At 40.0% G+C, this 18438-nt stretch overlaps 1 protein-coding gene across 18 annotated transcripts in view; it reads left to right on the top strand.

Moving 5' to 3' along the window:
• The window catches only part of PTPRJ (protein tyrosine phosphatase receptor type J), a 73922-nt gene extending 57237 nt beyond the window's left edge, over positions 1-16685 (top strand). For 11 of the 18 annotated variants that reach the window (XM_051803999.1, XM_051803991.1, XM_051804002.1 and 8 more), the window contains 15 exons: positions 484-750; positions 1996-2289; positions 2543-2674; positions 5266-5476; positions 5630-5745; positions 6325-6412; positions 7596-7637; positions 8571-8658; positions 9749-9839; positions 10658-10731; positions 10886-11020; positions 11418-11537; positions 11914-12074; positions 12552-12687; positions 13392-16685. In XM_051803999.1, coding sequence (XP_051659959.1) covers positions 484-750; positions 1996-2289; positions 2543-2674; positions 5266-5476; positions 5630-5745; positions 6325-6412; positions 7596-7637; positions 8571-8658; positions 9749-9839; positions 10658-10731; positions 10886-11020; positions 11418-11537; positions 11914-12074; positions 12552-12687; positions 13392-13550 — 2114 coding nt within the window. In that variant the 3' untranslated portion in view covers positions 13551-16685. The remainder of the gene's footprint in view (positions 1-483; positions 751-1995; positions 2290-2542; positions 2675-5265; positions 5477-5629; positions 5746-6324; positions 6413-7595; positions 7638-8570; positions 8659-9748; positions 9840-10657; positions 10732-10885; positions 11021-11417; positions 11538-11913; positions 12075-12551; positions 12688-13391) is intronic. The other 7 variants (XM_051803987.1, XM_051803997.1, XM_051804000.1 and 4 more) reach the window with 3 other exon arrangements.
• The last annotated feature ends 1753 nt before the right edge of the window (positions 16686-18438 follow it).

The raw sequence follows: 18438 nt of genomic DNA, 5'->3' as shown, positions 1-18438 counted from the left end.
AACTTGAGGCAACACTAGCTCAGGAGTGCACTCATGGCATGACCCAGATAAGCTGCTTCTTTGCCACCTTCCATCACCTCTGTTCCTCTTTCAGTGATATTTGAAATTCCTACCTTATGAGGTGGACAGGTACACCACCATCTCCTTTCTCCAATCCCCCTGCAACTTTGTGTCTTTCCTGACCATATCTCTGAATTCCCAAGGAAAATCCTGTGAGTGCTGGCATTGTGGTGACCTGTGCTCCTGCTTTGGAGTGCCAGGGAGATGAATGCCACTCGAGATTACTTTCCAGCAGTTTTCTCTTAGCTGCCCACTGGTGCAGCAGGCTCCAGCAGTGCCGGGTGATGTTGTTGGCCTCATCCTGCACTCTGAACCATGAGTGGTGGGAAGGGAATGAAGTACTGATGTGCCTGTGTTTCTTCTGTCTGTGCCTGTGAGCAGCTGTTCTTGCAGGCTGACAGATTGTTGTCTTGCCTTTCACAGAGCCCAGCCCAGTTCTTGATCTCAAGGCAGAATATGTTGGTGTGACTTCTGTCAACTTAACATGGGAGGTGAATGACACTGCTTCCCACTCCTACACGTACAGGATAGAGGTTGCAGAAGATATGACTGTTAGGAACGTGACATCCACTGACCGCAAAGCAGAAATTACTGATTTAATTCCTGGGACAATGTACAGCTTCACTGTATTTGCAGTAGTGGCTGATAATGAGACGGAAGGAGAAGGAAGGTCCATAGGCCTGTATACAAGTAAGTCACAGTTTCCTGCATCCTTGTTCCTGGTGGTCTGTATTTTGTTGTGGGGCACAGGGCTCTGCCCACCAGGGTTGAAATACAACATGGTTAGGCAGAAGTGCTGCACACAGCCTATCTAGAGTCAGCAATGTTAATGGTGTGGAAGGGGGGTTTTGGTGTTTGGTGTTTGTAGGGGGTTTTGGTGCCCTCTCTTCCCTATGGATGAAGCCCTCAGATCCTGAGCCGTGAGTGATGCACACAGAGTGTACATTGTGCCTGGGGAACTTCTGCCTCTGGAGGGGCCCATGGCTGCAGCTGGGCTGTGGGCAGCATTGTGCTGGGTGCCTGTCAGCCACGCTGCTTTGTGCAGCTCATCTGCAGGCAGGAGAAGGTTGACTTACGCCTGCATTCCTCATGTGAGGCACTGGGACTATTTTCCCCCTTGTTGTGATTAGATGCTACTTTGTCCTTTCCTTTTTTTTGTCCCGCTTTGACTGAGGTGAAATGAATCTGTCCCAGAGCTCCCCAGTGGGTTTTCCAAAGGGGCTCTGGGATGAACTTGTTAAGAGAGTTGCTGGTACTCCATAAGTGCTGCTTGGCAACTCATAATCTCAGTCTGTCTGAAACATGGAAGCATGGTTGTGCGTCTCTCAGTTTACAGAGACCTTTCTTCTCAGTGTTACTGCTACATTAACTTTTTGAATATCTTTTTGTATCTGGTCATAAGGTTGCAGTTTTTATATTGTGTCCTAGAAGACTCTCACCCAAACTGACATATTGTAGTTGCTGTTTCTAAGGATGGCTGCTGCTATGCTCTTAATGCACAGAGCTTATATTTGTTTTCTTGTTTGTTGGCCACTAAGAGTTTTATGTAGTTGTACAGGGAGTTAGTGTCAGTCTACATACTACTCTAAGAATGTTCTTTGTGTAGTATATTAAAGAGTTGAACATCATTTTGAAAACGTTACTGATCTTGACAGATACTGAGCCCAAGTTTTCCCAGTAACCCTGTCTGTAGAGGAGTTACAGAGCACAGAATGGGTCTGTGTACTTAGTGTGTTAAATATTTGTCTTTCTCATGGGGTAACAAGTCCTTGTGTAGGCAGTAAATGCCATGTGGGCATCTTTTTAACAGTGAAAAGGGAAACTGAAATTTTACAAACATTTATACACATAACATACAAATAGTCAGCTTTTTCTATTAAGGACAACACTAGATTTATTACTCCTCTTTTTTGTTTTTCTTTTTTCTTTTGGCAGAACCTGCCTCAGTGAATTCATTTTGGTGTGAACCAGTGGCCAAGCAGCCTTTCCTAATGCTGAAATGGAAATGTCCTTCTGGTAACAGCTCTGGCTTCAAAATTATAATATCTAATATAAGTAATTCAGGGAAGAATGAAGAAGATGCTCCACCCTGCATGGGAGAAGGCTCAGAGGAAACCTTCAAAACAAAATCTTTAGATTATTTCACCACCTATAATGTTACTATCATAACTGTTTCAAATGGTTCTGAAAGCTCTCCAGTATACGGGCTGTGTCACACAAGCATTACTGGTAAGCATTAAGATTTGAGCATGAAATTTGAGAATTTGTAGGACAAAAATATTAACTTCATGGTCGTAGAATGCCAGAGTTAGTATGATACATTATCAGCCTACAGATTATGAATAAAACACTACATTAATGCGAAGTCTAATGTGATGCACAATAAATATGCATTATATGAACAGCATCAGTATTACAGAATTTTCTTGTTTGGAAAATTTCTATCAGTCCTTAACATGCTAAAAAATATTTTTGTTGATAGACCCACCTCATCCAAGTGAAGCTCCTTCAGTCAAGGTAGTCAGTCACAGCTCATTGTCTGTTGAATTCTCTGATTTTGATTCATTGTATGGTCCATTAAAAGCCTACGCAGTAATGATCACAACAGAACAAGGTAAGATGTTATGACATTAGCTATGTGAAACAATTTATCAGATGGCATTATGTTTTAGACTCTAAATAGGTGTTAAATGGACAGAGAAAAAGCTGACTCAGTATTTTCAATCACCTTTCAAAAATCATGTTTGCTTTGTCAGATCATTCCTTATTTTCAGTAAGCCCATTTTCAGTTGGTCTTTTCTTTCCTGACTTATCCTTGTACATAGGTCTCATATGTACTGCCCCTATACTGTTGTCAAACTGATTTACCAGTGATTCCCTTCCTCAAGATGGTGTAGTATCTTTTCTTCTCCTCACCCCCCACGCTCCCAAATAATTGTCAGAGCAGCTAACACAAGCAGCTTTGGAACTTGGAATGTTTTTCCCATCCTTTCTTCAGCTGGAAGATGTCTGCAGTAAGATCTTAAAAAGAAGAGGGCTTTCCTCCTGATTTTACTTAAAACACTTTTAACTGAGAGAGATGGGATGCAGGTGGAAGGCTCGAATAGCATTGACAGCATTAATGCTGTGGGAGGTTGAATGTCACAGAAAACCAGAGAGTAGTCTGTCAAACTGGTGTCTTTAAAACATCAAAACTGAGAAATATCTTTAATTAGTGAATGTCTAGTGTTGAATCATTAAATTAAGGAACTTACCTTTGCAGTGTAGTTTCCAGTTGAACAACTTTTCATTTCTGCCAGTGCAGTGAAGGAATAAAGCACCTGATGGAGATATTTTCTGGCAAGTAGGATTTGACATTCATGCTTATCCTTTGTTATAACACTGGAAATTCATCTTGCAGAATTTTGACCGTAGATCTTTTTACTATGGTTTTTCATATAATACATGTCCAAGAAATGTTTGTGTGTGTGTGTGTACATATATATAATATAAATAGGAATTTTCTGTACTACTGTTATAGGTATATGTATATATATCATATCAGTGCAGAAAATACCTACTTTTCACATGCCTACTCAGCTGCCCCAGAGTTGCTGGTTTGAATGCCAGTCTCTTGTGTGCAGCTCTGCTTGTACTTTCAGCCAGTCCTGGTAAGTCATGATGAGATTTGGTGCATTCTTCTTTAATTATAAGGTATTCAAGAAGGAGAAAAATAAGGGAGGAAGATTGCCTGCCTTTACAATGTAGAGTGAGTGCTTTGATAGGAGCAGAAAATAACCTTACAGCCAAACATTGCTTCAGCTGTATGGTGTTCAATTAGCACAAATATTCTTGAGATGTGTTTCTCTGTTCTAAAACAGACATCATTGCCTTTAGGATAGACAGAGGGGACTTTGTCTAGGTAAGGAATAGTGTCTGTTTTAGGATGATATCCAAGACATCCACAAGGTGCTGCAGGTATAACCTGGGATTCCTGTTGGATTTGAAACTAGGGACAAGACAGGACATAAAACATATCTCAGGTAGTATTGAACACACATTTCAAGGTAACTTAGTTAATTGCACCCTCAGCTGCTTTTAATGAAGTCTAGCTAGTGCTTTAGAAGAGTTGTCTTGCACCCTGTTCCTGCACAGTTACAGTTGATGGGAACTTTGCTGCTGGTGGCAGTGAGCCACCAGCTCACTGGTGTCAGAGCAACCCTTGTTTCTACACAACTCTACAAAACTTAGAGCTCTTCCCTCTTTCAGAGCTCCCGCAAGGCTTCTCCTTTGTAAAGATGAATTCAATACTATATCTGCTTTTAGAAGGAGCTTTTAGCTTTGTAAAGGCAGTCACTAGAGAGCAGTGTATGCAAACTTCAGTCAAATGAGCAAGATTCTTCGTTCTCCCTCAACACTGAATATTCATGTCAGTTGGCTTGCTCTTGAGTTCTTGGATAACTGGTAGATTGAGTTTGTTTATTACCTCTTAGGTTACATGTGCCTCAACTGTATGATTGCTTCAAGTTTCTAAGATTCATCTTCTATAACAGATACTGCGAAGTGGTGCTGTTCTGTGAACGGTGTCCTGTTGGTCACTGCTCACTGTGGTAGCCTGGTTTTAGTCTTCTGGAAAGGAAACTGTTCTGATCAGCATTTTGTCCACTGCTTGTCTATGTCAAGAAAAGGCAGAAATTACCTCTTTCATTTCTTAGGGTTTAGGTGTGAGACTTCTTGTAAGATAGAACAAGGAACAAGGTCAGGACAAGTTTAGTGTCACCCTGAATGAGGCTTGATGCTGTTTGGGTAGCACAATGTTACCAAATACCGATTGACTTTTTCTACACCATTTGCATTGTAGTCTCTACATATGATAGTTGATAGAACATGTATTGATATAGCTTACTTGGCTAGTGAAACTTGTCCATGGGGCACCAGGTTCCACCACTAATGTACCTTTACACAGAAACTCTGCTCTGTGGGGCAGAAGTAAAGCCAAAAGCAGATTGAAACAAGTAACACAGGGAAATAGGGAGGTAGTGCAGTAGATTGCACTGCAGTAGAAGAGATTTCTGAGATTATCTGTTGGATTTAGCCTTTCATTTCAGGCAATACTTATGGAGTAATGTCAACTGCCGTTAATGTGATCATCTCAACCATTGTGCCAACTGATATAAAACCAGTGGATGATGTGTATACCACATATATCCTTGTTTTTTCCTGAAGGTTATGAGTCTTTGAAGTCTAAATTGAACAACACATACAAAGATTTCAAGAAGAAGAAGACAACTACCTATGTTACGTATGTCATAGAAACAGAGCAGGCAGAATCACCTTCTTTCCATTCTCAGAATGGTAAAAACATCGTTAATGTAGGCAAGGGAAATACAATGTATGGCTATGAAAACGGACCATTGATTCCACTTCTTTCATACAGGTATTTATTTCAAATCACTGTTTTGTTAAGTTTTCTGCGATTGAAATCTTAAAGATCGTCTAATGGAAAGATTACAGATCTTGCTTAAGGCTGTTAAATGAACCTATAACGTACCTGGTTTTTTTTGGTTTTTTCCTTCTACCTTTTCAACAGGGCATGTGTTGCAGGTTTCACTAATATAACCTTTATGGCCAACGTGATTGAGGGGGAAGACAGTTATGTGTCATTTTCACCCTGTTCTGAACCGGTTTTACTACCCCAGGATCCAGGTATAGTTAATGTCAAATATAGCACTGGCAGCTTGGCACATACACAGCGTGTGGAGATTCCTTAATTATGGCAAGTCTCATAATATCAAAACACCCATTGGTTTCTCTGTGTGAAATGTTTCTAGCTTTGCAGTGACACTACTCTAGGTAAATTCATACCTTGCTAGTTCTGCAGGTGATCCCTTTTTAACATGTATGACTTCCACTGGAGGAGTAGCCAAAAGCTGTGCTACTCGTGGCATGCTAAAAGGGATTGGATGGCACAGTGAGACTTTAGTATAGCAACAAGTAGCAAAAAGAAACTGATGTTCTAACAGTTCTGGTAAACTAAACGCAGGTGTATTGGAATGCAGGTACTGGTCCCTCGATCCCAATTTTTTATTAATTTATCATCTTCTTTTTATTATTCTTACTGAGGTTTCAATACTGGTGCTGCCAAAGGACACAGTAAAGGCGAGACATTTAGTAGAGTAGAGCATGCTCTGTCACCTGTAAGGTTCTGCTGTAGTATGTTGATTGAATTAGATCATTACTGAAGAAGTAGATCAGTAATGAGTAATACTTGTTCTCTTTTATCAGGCATTATTGCTGGAGTGGTTATTGGATGTCTTTTGGCCATATTTGCTGTAGTTGCTATAGGGGGTTTCATATTCTGGAGAAGGAGAAGGTAATGTATGTTTATAGTTGTGTTGAGGAACACCAGTATTTCACTTCTGTATCTCTCTCTGTTTTATACACCTCTGTCATGATGCTTTAAGATGCATTGTATTAAAAATGTTGTTTGTATGTTATAGATTAGAATTGAAGTATCAAACCAGTTGTTAAATCACTTTGTTTAACCCCATAGTTACAAACTAATGAGTTCAGAAGAGCTAAATAAAATAAATCTTAATCAATAGAATCATAGAATGGCTTAGGTTGGAAAGGACCTTAAAGATCATCTCCAATCCCCCTGCCATGGCAACTTCCACCAGGCCAGGTTACTCAAATCTGTGTCCAACCTGGCATTGAACACTGACAGGGTTGGGGCATCCACAACTTCTCTGGGCAACCTGTTCTAGTGCCTCACCATTCAGGCATGTTGATGAAGTCATTCACTTAGAAATGAGCAAACATCACAAATTATTGTGCTAAAAGGCATATGTAATTGTATCTTATATGGTTTGATTTTAAGTTTTCAATTAATATCCTTTTTAACTTCCTGTCACATGAAACTTCCATTTTGGAATTTCCAGAAGCTGATGGGTTGCCTAAGGTTTGAGCTGATCTCTCAGTTTCCAGTCTTTTCCAAATAATCTGGGATGTAAGAGTCCACAAAGGCTTTTTTTCTGCTTCTGATCATGTAGTGCCTCCTTTCTAAAGAGTTAACTGTAAGACCTTTAGTCCAGCTTTTTTAGTTTGTTTTCCAAATTGTGTCCAATTATTGTGTACAATAATGAGAACATTTATTTTCATTCAACAACCACTTCCAGTATGACTGACACATCACTGTTGAAGACTTACTGTAGGGATTCTGGTATTAGTAGCAGTTCTCCTGAGATGTTACCTAGCAGTGCAGATCCCTCAGATGTACTTATTCCACCAAAATATGTGCTTTATGTTCAGGCTTTATACTCTGGTTGCAACAGAAAGAAATAGAAAGAACAACATCACCCAATAAAGGATGAAGTATTTTATTTTTATTCCAGGTGTAAGGTTTGCCTCAGGAGTTGGGTTTTTTTTTCACAGAATGAGATGCTTTAAAAGAAATTGTTCTCAGCAGGCACAGGAGATAGCTGTCATCAGAAATCTCATATGCATTCCATTAAATTCTACTGTGAACCTATGTGTTGTTTTCTTTCACCTTACAGGAAAGATAAAAGAAATACTGAAGTGTCCTTTTCTCCAATTAAGTAAGTCCATATCCTTTCACATGTTGTTTTTTGAGATCAAGTGATATTTGCAATAATTACTCTGAACCCAGATACGTGTTTTCTGTGCAGTTTTATATAGAATTTTGAAGTATTAATTCCTCATGGAATTTAAAGACCTCAACCTCCAGACTAAAAATAATCATATTGATCAAGACTTCTAGAGCCACTGCAGAGATTTGTGTTCACTTCATGAATCACCATTAGACACACAAATGCTCCACATGGTTTTGAAAAACAGGATGTTTGATGTTTCGTGCACATTGAGGGAACAAACCAAATTGTTGATAAAGTGCACGTAGGCAAAATGAGCACTGTAACCTAAATTTTTTCTATTGTTTGTGACCACTGTGTGCTGAGCCCTTAATTCAGATAATGTTGTGATTGTAAAGGCTGGCCATGGGGGAGTAACCATAATAAATTGGAAGTCACAGGCAGTACAATTGAACAACATTGTTGGTTCTTACACCCCTTTTTGTGCTGATGGAAAGGCACGGCCAGAGCATCCCATGAAATCCCACCTGTGTAGACTTTGATGGTTGACATAAAATACACCAGAGAATAGGGCCCATCCAATGGGAGTAAGTGGCTGACTGACACCTTCTGCAATGTTCCTCTCCTGAAGGATGTACTGTTCTCTCCTTGGTTTAACAGAGCAGTTATATGCTATGCTTGATACCCTGTCCCCTGTAAATGCACAGTTTTGTGGCTGCAACTAACAGTCATGCTTTCATTCTTAGATTCACATAGTGAAAAATACAACTGCATGTGTCTAATCAGCCTTTTTTTCTTCCCCCCTCCCTCCCCTGAAGGGTCAAGAAGTAAGTAAAGAACACTTTCTAACACATTGACTGAATTAATCCATGGTTTCTTGACCTAATACCAGTTGCTAATAGATGGCTTTTCTCATTTTAGATCAAAAATGATTAAAGTGGAGAACTTTGAGTCCTACTTTAAGAAGCAGCAAGCTGACTCCAACTGTGGTTTTGCAGAAGAGTATGAGGTATGTGTCCTCAGTGGAGAGAGCTTCATGACAAATATTTTTGGCAAGTCAAATCAGCTTTCCTAGGGAGCATACACAAGGCTTACTGAAGAGAAAGAGAAGGATCCTTTATTATAGAGACTGTTAAGCTGTATGTATAGCCTTCCCTTCCCCTATGCAACTCCAAATTTAGTTGAGGTGCATGATAAATACTTCATGTCCTGAATTACTACCACTACCTGTGAGCTTACAGCATGGCCTGCTGGTCAGAACTGTCACCAGAGACAGGACCTCCTGAGTCCTTGCCCTAGTCAACACTGCAGAGTTAGCCTGGGGGATGCTATTTAACTTTTACACTTCTTTTTTCTCATCTTGGAGGGTTTTTTAATACACAGCAAGACAGGTCTCTTGCTAATTTCACTGACTTCTTCAGTGTGTAGGTGTGATTTGCAAACCACACCTGTGAATAGCTCAGAGGAGCAGTCTGAGAAAAAGCAATTATGATTTGCTTACTGACCGTAAATATTTTTCTGTGAAATGTGCTAAAGCTCAATTGTTCCAAGGTACAAAGGACAGGAAGGAAGTGTCGGGAAGGATTCTGTGTTGTCATGTCTGCTGTTAAAGAATTAGGTTTTTTTTCTCATCTCCTCGAAGTTTTTAATTGACTTTATTCTTCAAATTCTTTCTGGGATTGTACTTAACAGGCTGGTGCTCCACCTTGCCTTCCTTCAGTGTGTTCATTATGTATGTGCTCCCTTTCTCCCTGTAATGTCTGTAAGCTTATGCAAAGTAGTTCAGTGCCTTGGGGCCAGAACTAGTGTGCCATTGATATCAGTGTTGTGTTTTAGCACAACAGGCTTTTAAAGCCCATCTCTGTTTTTTAAACACACTACAGTTCCTACATTCTGTATTAATCCCTTCTCCATCAGGTTTGTCACTGTCACCCTCCCACCCTGTAATAAGGTGATATTTATTGTCACTTATCCCAGTTTAACATGCCTGCTTTTACAGCACAGACCATGAGGGTTTGGAGTATTTTTATCTGTTTGTCATGTGTTTGTGTGATTCTGAAACCCAGACCAGGTGCTCATGAATCCTTCTCTTACTGTAGGAACTCAAGTCTGCTGGTGTTCATCAGCCCAAATTTGCTGCTGAACTACCTGAGAACAGGGGAAAAAATAGATACAACAATGTCTTACCATGTGAGTTACTCTCTTTGGTTTTGCATCTTCTACTGGTCGAATGTTTAAGTGAAAACCTTGGATTTGACTAATCTGGCTCTACCCAGAGGTTTCAAGTGTTGTCAGTTACCAAAGCATTGAATTTGAGCTGCTGCTTTCTCAAAATCACTGTATAAGCAAACCTGGAAGAGCTTTCCCTCAAGGATGTTTCTTAAGAAAACTCCTTTAAAGAACTTTCCCTTAATTAAATAGCTTTCTCTTTCCATTTGTGAGAAACTTACAGTCTGGGTTGAAAACACAAAAGGATAACAGTTGACCACAGACAGATGCATATGCAGAGCTATAAGAAATATAAGACCAGCTTTGCAGATGAACAGAGAGTCTTAAGCACTGCCAAGCTACCTGTGGGCATCCCAAGGTAGCAGAGTGTAAGAAGGAATTGAAAGGTGAACAGTGATGGGTACTTTTGGATGCTTTGGAGGAAAAACATCAGCTGCAATGGCAGCAGGAGACAAATTACTTTTTTTTTAATCCGGTAATTAAAACTGTAGTAAATTTTTTGTTGGGTTAGAAATATATAAATAGGCAAAACCATACCATGTTTAAAAATAAAATAAACAGTGTTGTTCTGAGTGTTTATCCTGGCCACTCATTTTTCTGAAGGCTTTCATTATATAAATACTACTAGTTATGATTCCTGAAGTTCTATTCTTATTCTTAAAACGCACATTGTTCCAAAACACCTCTTATTTAGAAACCATGCATTAAATAAACAGTATTTTGGTGAAAGGTTCCAGTTCTAAAATTCATAATTGTCTTCTCATTTTTTCTGTCTGCAGATGATATTTCTCGTGTTAAACTTTCAAATGAGAGCTCTGGAACTGGTGATTATATTAATGCAAACTATATACCTGTAAGTTGCTTCGTTAACTGAAATGAAATATAATGTGTGTTTTTCTGATGTAGGCTTAACAACTCTTAATGATGTTTAAAATCAGTTTTTATGTCTCACTGGTGCCCATTTGTGTGTGTATATATATATATTGATTTTGTTTTTTTCTTCTTAGGGCTATAACTCAAAGAAGGCATTTATTGCTGCACAGGGTCCATTACCCAATACTATAGACGACTTCTGGCAAATGATTTGGGAAAAGAATATCTACTCTATTGTTATGTTGACAAAATGTATGGAACAAGCTCGGGTATGTTTTTATCAAAACTGAACTGTCTCTTGAAGGCAGCTGGATCCCTTCTAATTTTGTAGCAGTTTGGAGACTGACTGCTTTCTTTTAACAACCATCCTCTTGGTGGAGGACTATCTTCTAAATAGGCACAACTTTTCTTTTAAGCTTTTTCCCATTTTCATGTTTGCTGACTATTGGAATAGATTGCCTCAGGAGAGTTGTGGAATTGCTATCTTTAAGGGTGGGTTCTTCTCTCTAAAGAATGACTTTGGCAGAGCTTCTTTTGCCCTGGAATAGCCCTTGAGAAGGGTGGCATGCTTTCTAGCCCTGCTTCAGGTGGTGTGTTATTTAAAACTAAGAGTCAGTTGCTTCGTTGCCGTGTGTAATGTGTCTAACTTTGTAACTCTGTTCTTAGACAAAATGTGAGCAGTACTGGCCAGACAAGCAGTCCAAGACCTACGGTGACATTATGGTGACAATGGTCTCAGAAATTGTCCTTCCAGAATGGACAATAAGGGACTTCACTGTAGAAAAAGTAAGTACTGCCTTGGTTGTTAGTTGTTAGTATATAAAATAACCTTGTGCGTATGCAGATACTTGTAATATCTGCTGGACTGAACAATTAGCCACATCAGCAAATACAATGCAGCAGATATGAGCTCAGAGTAAAGTCAAAGGAAAAGAAAATTATTTCAAAGTATTCCCTACTGTAGTGCAAGGAAGAGGGAAACTGGAATATCATTGATCCAAATCCCTGCACATTTTGTAACAGGCATCTTTATTGAAGCTGAGCTTGGCCCAGTGTATATGACAGGAAGCCCCTACTGTTGCTCCTCTGAAGCCAGTTTTCATTGTCTTGTGGGTTTGTTGTTGGTTTGGTTTGGTTTGTTTTTTAATGTATATTCCTGTAGTCCAACACACCAGAGAGCCACACGGTGCGGCAGTTCCATTTCACCTCCTGGCCGGATCACGGAGTGCCAGAGACGACAGACCTTCTCATCGACTTTAGGCACCTCGTTCATCAGTACAACAGTCAAAATCCAGTTGACTCTCCTACTCTGGTGCACTGCAGGTAGGAAGAACGTGTTTCTGTTAGACATGCTTTTATCTTGTGGTTTTTTTATGATCTTTTTTTTTTTTTTTCTCTAATGGGATTAAAAACAAAATAAGTTTCTTTGCCTAAAGACATGGGAGGAATTTAAACCTTTTTTTGTGCTTCAGAAACTAGCAATGCTATGTACGTAGCAAGGTAAGTGATACAAAATTTCATTAGAATCTCTCCTAGCCTGGAAAACTTGGCTGAAAAAGTTGTCCTTTCAAGTGCTTTTCAATATAATCTTGTGCTAGTGCAAGGCTGAGAAGCCCAGAAGCATATCCCTCCTTCCTCTTGGTGGTGGTAAGAGCCACCCCTCTGGGCTGCCAAGACTTTTATTACCTGTGCCACTGAAATAATAGGAGGCATCGTAGCGGTTTCACTGGCTTTTCATCAGACCAGCAGGGAGCAGGTGGTTGGTAGAAAGCAGTAAATGGCCTCCCCGTGTCGTTGCAGTGCTGGTGTCGGGAGGACAGGGACGTTCATCGCCATTGACCGCCTGATTCAGCAGATGGAGATGGAGAACACTGTGGATGTGTACGGAGTGGTGTACGACCTCCGCATGCACCGGCCTTTAATGGTGCAAACTGAGGTGAGGCTGTCTTGGACCCAGCAGCACGTTTTTCAAGTGTGCATAATAATTCAGGAAGCATGGACTCGGGATGTAGCTCAGAACTACAGGAAAATAAGATATTAAGGAGTTAAAATTGTTCTTTATTTAACTTCCCTCCTTCCTGCTCCATCTCTTCCCACAGAAGTAGTTGCAGCCAGGGGCCACCGTACATCCAAGCAAGAGTACTTTGTAGGACTGGCATTTGCAGCTGGAAAGAGCCAAATCCCAAAGCAGACTTTTGTGCAGCTTGTCTTACCCATGTGGGTTTTATCCTTTAGCTGTGAGCCAGAATTATCTTGAGTCAGGTGGTCTCGATGTGCATCTCTTCTTTTGTATTCTGCAGGAATACAAGTGTTCCTGCTGAAATTATCTCTTTGATCCAAAAAGGTGTGTGGATTAACTCAAGCTGATTTGAAAAAGGCTGTAAAATCTCCATTGCGAAAGTCTTTTAGGAGGGCATTAGGCCTGACAGTAAACTTGATCCTAGTTTTATATGGGGGTGTTGGTCAGATGACATCATGATGTCCCTTCCAGCTCTATTTTCTATGAACTACACACACAAGTTCTAAAACTTACTCTGTGATAACTTTCAGTGCAGTGCCAAAACCTACATTCAGAAGCAGAATTAATTTGAAAATCAGATGTTTTCTAGAAATGCATTACCTCTCTTTTTCTCCTGTCAGGACCAGTACGTCTTCCTAAACCAGTGTGTTATGGATATTATTAGATCCCAGAGGGAGAAGAAAACTGATCTTATTTACCAAAACATGACAGCAATGGCAATCTATGAAAATTTCACACCTGGACCAGGCTTTGGGAAGGCCAATGGCTACCACGCATAGTCCAGCAGGAATGCAGTTTCTCCAGGAGATGGTACCTGCCCATAGGAAAGGGAGGTGTTCTACTCATGTTTTCTGGGATTGTGTGCAGTGTCTCGTGTCTGGCTTCTGCAGTTCTGTCTGCATTCAAAGAAGTGATCTACAGGAGGGAAAACAAAATGCTGGCAGGAGCTACAGGTTGATGTTAAAAAGAAAAAACCAACACAACACAAGCAAAACTATTTGAAGTTAACAGAGGAATCTTGCTTTTTTTTCTTAGGAATTTAACAGTACTGATAGGTGAAATAGCATTTGCAGTATGAACAGTGAACTAGAATTTAAATATTAAAATAATAACACAAGCTTTTCATTACAATTTTGTATGATTTCATTTACAGACACCAGGCTTGTGAGCTGTTTTAATATATTTAATTATAAGTTTCAGGAACATATTTTATCTACTGTATCTGGTTACTTAGTTAATAGATATGTGCCTCTGTGATCTATTTTTTCTGTGTTCTTTTTTATTTAAAAAAAGGAGTACAAACGGCTCCTTCAAATGGACATTTATACTTGGAAATTGTGCCTTTTCTAGTTGCTACTCTAGAAAAAAGAAAACAGCAGAGATTCTATTTTTGTATGAAACTCTTAATGAGAACACAGATTTTTAAATAAGGCTTATGTCAAACTTAACTGTAGTTGCACTGTTGGCAGGACTCTCCAGAAGTTTGGAGGTGAGCTTTGTTTTTGCATTTCACCACAAATATCCCCTGCCTTAATGTTTTGGTGCCTCTGCCAGAGGAAAAGGAGTGTGGTCTGTCACTCCGAGCTTTAACTGTAGAAAAAAACCAGAGAAAGTGAATCTGTGAATGTGTGTGCAAGGGGGTGTGTGTGGGTGTGTATGAAGGACAGAATAGCTCCTCCCTGTTCCTGACTGATATTTCTGTTTTTATACAATTTATAATGATTTATTTAAAGGTGCAATATATGATTTACTGAATAATGCTCACTCTATTCTAATAGAGTTTTTCTCAGGTTGGTGTCTTTTTATCATTGTTGTTGTTTTTCCTCAAATATATAAATCTGTGAAAATGTTGAAACTAAGGTTCCAAGTGTTCAAGCACTCCCAAATGATTGACTGGCTTTACTGTTTCTACCAAAACACATTGTACAAAATTCTGCTGTAAAGACAAATTTCTCGGTTGTTTTAGCCATTCAAAACTGAGACATGTCTTACCTGCCTGCATCTCATTGATCCAGTGTAATTGTTTTATAATTACTTGCAATGTACTGCTGCTGTTGTTTTAGCTGGTCCTTTTAGAAACAGAACAAGCAAGCAGAAATCCTCCAGTTGTTGATTTCACAAGTCGAGGATCAGATTGGATTTATTTTGCTGGTACATAACTGTTAGACTTAGGAAGGCATTACCAATGAAGGACTTAAGTAGCTTGGGGTGGGGGGAGGGTGTGTTTTTTGGTCTTTGGATCATTGCACTGGTTGCATTGCAGATGAATATGAAGTTCATGAATAATGCTATAGAATAGCTATAAAGTGGTGAAAAATCTTATGAAGGTTTAATAACCAGAGTCCCTGGAATTCTGCTGCTTTTTTGTTGTTTTGGGGTTTTTTTTTGTTTTGTTTTAGTAGACTTGTCAAAAAAAGCTGCAGATACTAAGAGTGTATGTGGCTTTACAGTGGAACCTGACAACCTCACGGGATCCAATGTCAGCTGAAGGAAAATGTAGGAATTCCTGGTGCACAACTGTAACTTTATGAATATCCTGAGGAATTCTTTACAACCTGGTGTGAAACTGTGGTGTGCTGTGTGAGCAAAACTGGAGAACAGGCCACAGTGCAGTTCAGCTTTTGGTTGGTGGGTTTTGGAGTTTTGTTTATTTTGGTTAAATTTGTTATATATGTTTTTTTTTAGCAGCCACTTGAATATATTTTTTTTCTCGCTTTCTCTGAAATACTTAGAAAAAAAAAGCCAACAAAACAAAAAAACTACCATGAGGTTAATGATCCTGCCAGCTCCATCCAAACTGGCTGTCCACAAAGTGGGCCCATATTCTTCCTAGGCTGCTGTCAGTTGACAAACAAAGATAAACCACTTGGACCAAACAGAACCATTCCAAAGGAACTGGGAGGGAGGAAAGTCTGCCCCTTACAGTCATGTGGTTGTTTTTTTTTAAGTCTCTTACTCTTTTAGTTACAGCACATCTGTGCAGAGCACAGAGCCAGTATTCATTATTTCAGGTCTCCCAAGATTTTGCTGCCTTAGGGTGGCGAATGCTGTCTTGCTCCTGAAGGCCCTTGTTTTGTATAGCACAGAGGAGAGGGAGATGAGTCTTCCATGCTAGATGATGTTGATTTCATAATATTGCAGCAGAACATCAGAAAACTAGCTAGAACAGTAACTGTTTTTGCTTGACCACTGCCCAGATCCTCTTAGAGAAAACAGTTGGATCTGTCCCATTATGTTGGTGTTGGAAGCAGACATCAGATTCTCACTTGTGGCATCATCTAATGAGTATCCATTTTAAATAAAACTGTATGCATGTGTTTTCCCCAAACTGACTCATTGCGAGAAGAGACTGAAGTTTGAGGTAAATGACCTGTTGATCCCATGTTGATAGGTGGAAAAAGTTGGTAAGGCTTAAAATGTTGTAAAGATAAAGTTGGGTGTAATGTCAATGTGAATAAGTAGGATCTGCCTTATAGGACGTCTCTGCAGGAAGAGAAGGAGCACAGGCAATGCTCTACTACCTTGTGGATCTGTCTTGGTCAAGATGACTTGAATTCCTGAAATTATTTTCTCCCTGCCCTCTGATGTTCTTTGTGTTATAATTGCTGAGATCTGTCTCTTTGGTCAATGTCTTCTGTTGCTGTTGCTTATCTAAAGCTGTCCACTGAAAGCTGCACTGTGTGACGATTACATCTCCTGCATTTCTGTTCTATTTTTTTTCCCATTTGGGGCCTGCTTAAGAAGGGAAAAGTTGATGTGTTTCAAATAAGTGACTGTTGAATATCATGAAATGATGTACAAATTTTGTTGTTTTCATATTTGTTGTACAGGAAATTTCTGCACATTATAATGTTTTTAATGGTTTGATTTGTTTCTAAAGATATAAAATAACAATTAAAAAGCATCATCCTAGAGCACTCTGTCTTATTTTTCCTTTATTGGTGTTTTCTTTTTAGTTCCTTTCAAATAAAATTAATTTCCTAAAGTTTCATTTAGAAGGCTTTATAATAGATAAGGAAGGTGGGCACCCATTCTCTGGGGTGACCTTTGAGTAATTTTTGTATTACAGTCACTGGAGCTCCCTGCAAGGCTGTAATCTGTCATTCAGACTTGCCTGGCAGGATCTCGGTCTCATGTTACTGTGTCCTGCCACTTGGTGGATTCTCAAAATGAAGAGCTTGATACCAGGTAAAGGAACAGGACCATCCTCCAAGGTCCATCAAAAGATTTACATTCACTGAAATAGCCTTGAGGGAGGTCCAGTGTTTCTAGGACTCATTTACTTTCAGAGGAACAAGAAGGAGGATTTTTCAATCCCTTTAAGATGTTCTTTTGTTGGGAGGTGATAGAAGGGGATGCAGAAGTATGTTTTATTAATGTTACAGCTGGCTGCTTGATTACAGATTAGCTGTCTGTAGAGGCATATAACATTATCTCAGGTAAGTCCTTTTCTCCTAAAATTTTTAGGTTCCATTCCTGGCTGCCATCTGAATCACTCCCAAGGAGGATCACATGCCTGGAGGGTGATACTGGCGTTCAGCAGCTCTCCAGTTCATCATGGGGTGCTGACACTTAACTGTAAAATCTTGTGATTCTCCATGGTAACTTCTGTGTTTTCTGAAGTGACTGGGTGGTGAGATGGGAAGAGCAGTGTGATTGTCTCATCATCATTTAGTGGGGGCATGTGCCAGCCACATGATGTTGTCTGAGCGCTCTCAGTGAGACTCATGCGGCAGAAGAGAAGCTGTGACAATGAACGTGTAGGACCTGCAGCAGGTGACCACCACTGCCAGAGGTAATCAGCCTCAGGGAGACTTCTGGGAAGTGAAATTCCTCACTTCCCCCCCCCAAAAATTACATGGGTTTGAGATATTAGAACTTCAGTAAAGCAAACTGTCCGGTTGTCATTTGGAGTGTTACTCTGTTTGGGTGGGTAGAGCTGAACCCATATATCTGAAAATCACATTCTGTACTTGGTCTTGTCATGCATTGGTTCTAATGCCTTTGAGTTTAAAGAGTTGGAGGTCAGAGAGGAGAGGACATAATGTTTCTATCCTGTTCTTCACTTGATAAATGGGATATGTTGATGATGCCCTTGCATGCCTTTCCTGGCTGGGGGAGTTATCAGGCAGCAAATGGAGTTTGGAGATGAACAGATGTGGATGTTTTTGTGGAAGAGGGTCAGAAATGGGAGCTTGGAAGGGAAGGACACCTGAAAACTTTGCGCACTGTGCTTTTCTGAAGCAAAAAGAAAAAGCCTAGGTCTTAACAGTTCCTGTTTTTTCTGAGTAAAAACTAATTAAAAAATGCAGATGTAATCACTTTGGTCTAGGGCCAGAATGAGGGGCAAGTGAAGATCAGTAGTTAACTTGCTTCTGAGGTAGGCAGGTACAGTGTTTTCCCACTTCCCATACCCACCAGAGAAGTTACTGTACTTCCTTTTTTCAATTACTCTGGCACTGCTGCAGAGAGTTCCTTTCAGCTCTTCACATAAGACCTCGGGGTGTTGAAAACTCTGGCTGCAAGCTGTTCCATTTCAGCACTTTGCAGAAGTGTTTAAGGAATTGGTACCAAACAGTGCCTCCCTCCAATCTTGTATTTTGTTCCATTCTCTCTGCCCTTGGACTTGGCAAACCCTTTGCCCATGCCAGCCTCCTGCCTGCGAGG

The sequence above is a fragment of the Manacus candei genome, unplaced genomic scaffold, assembly GCF_025592945.1.
Source record: "Manacus candei isolate 608988 ecotype Guabito, Panama unplaced genomic scaffold, ASM2559294v1 h1tg000060l, whole genome shotgun sequence".
NCBI lineage: Eukaryota > Metazoa > Chordata > Aves > Passeriformes > Pipridae > Manacus > Manacus candei.
Note: the sequence above shows the minus strand (reverse complement) of the source record. Positions and strands in the feature narration are given on the sequence as shown.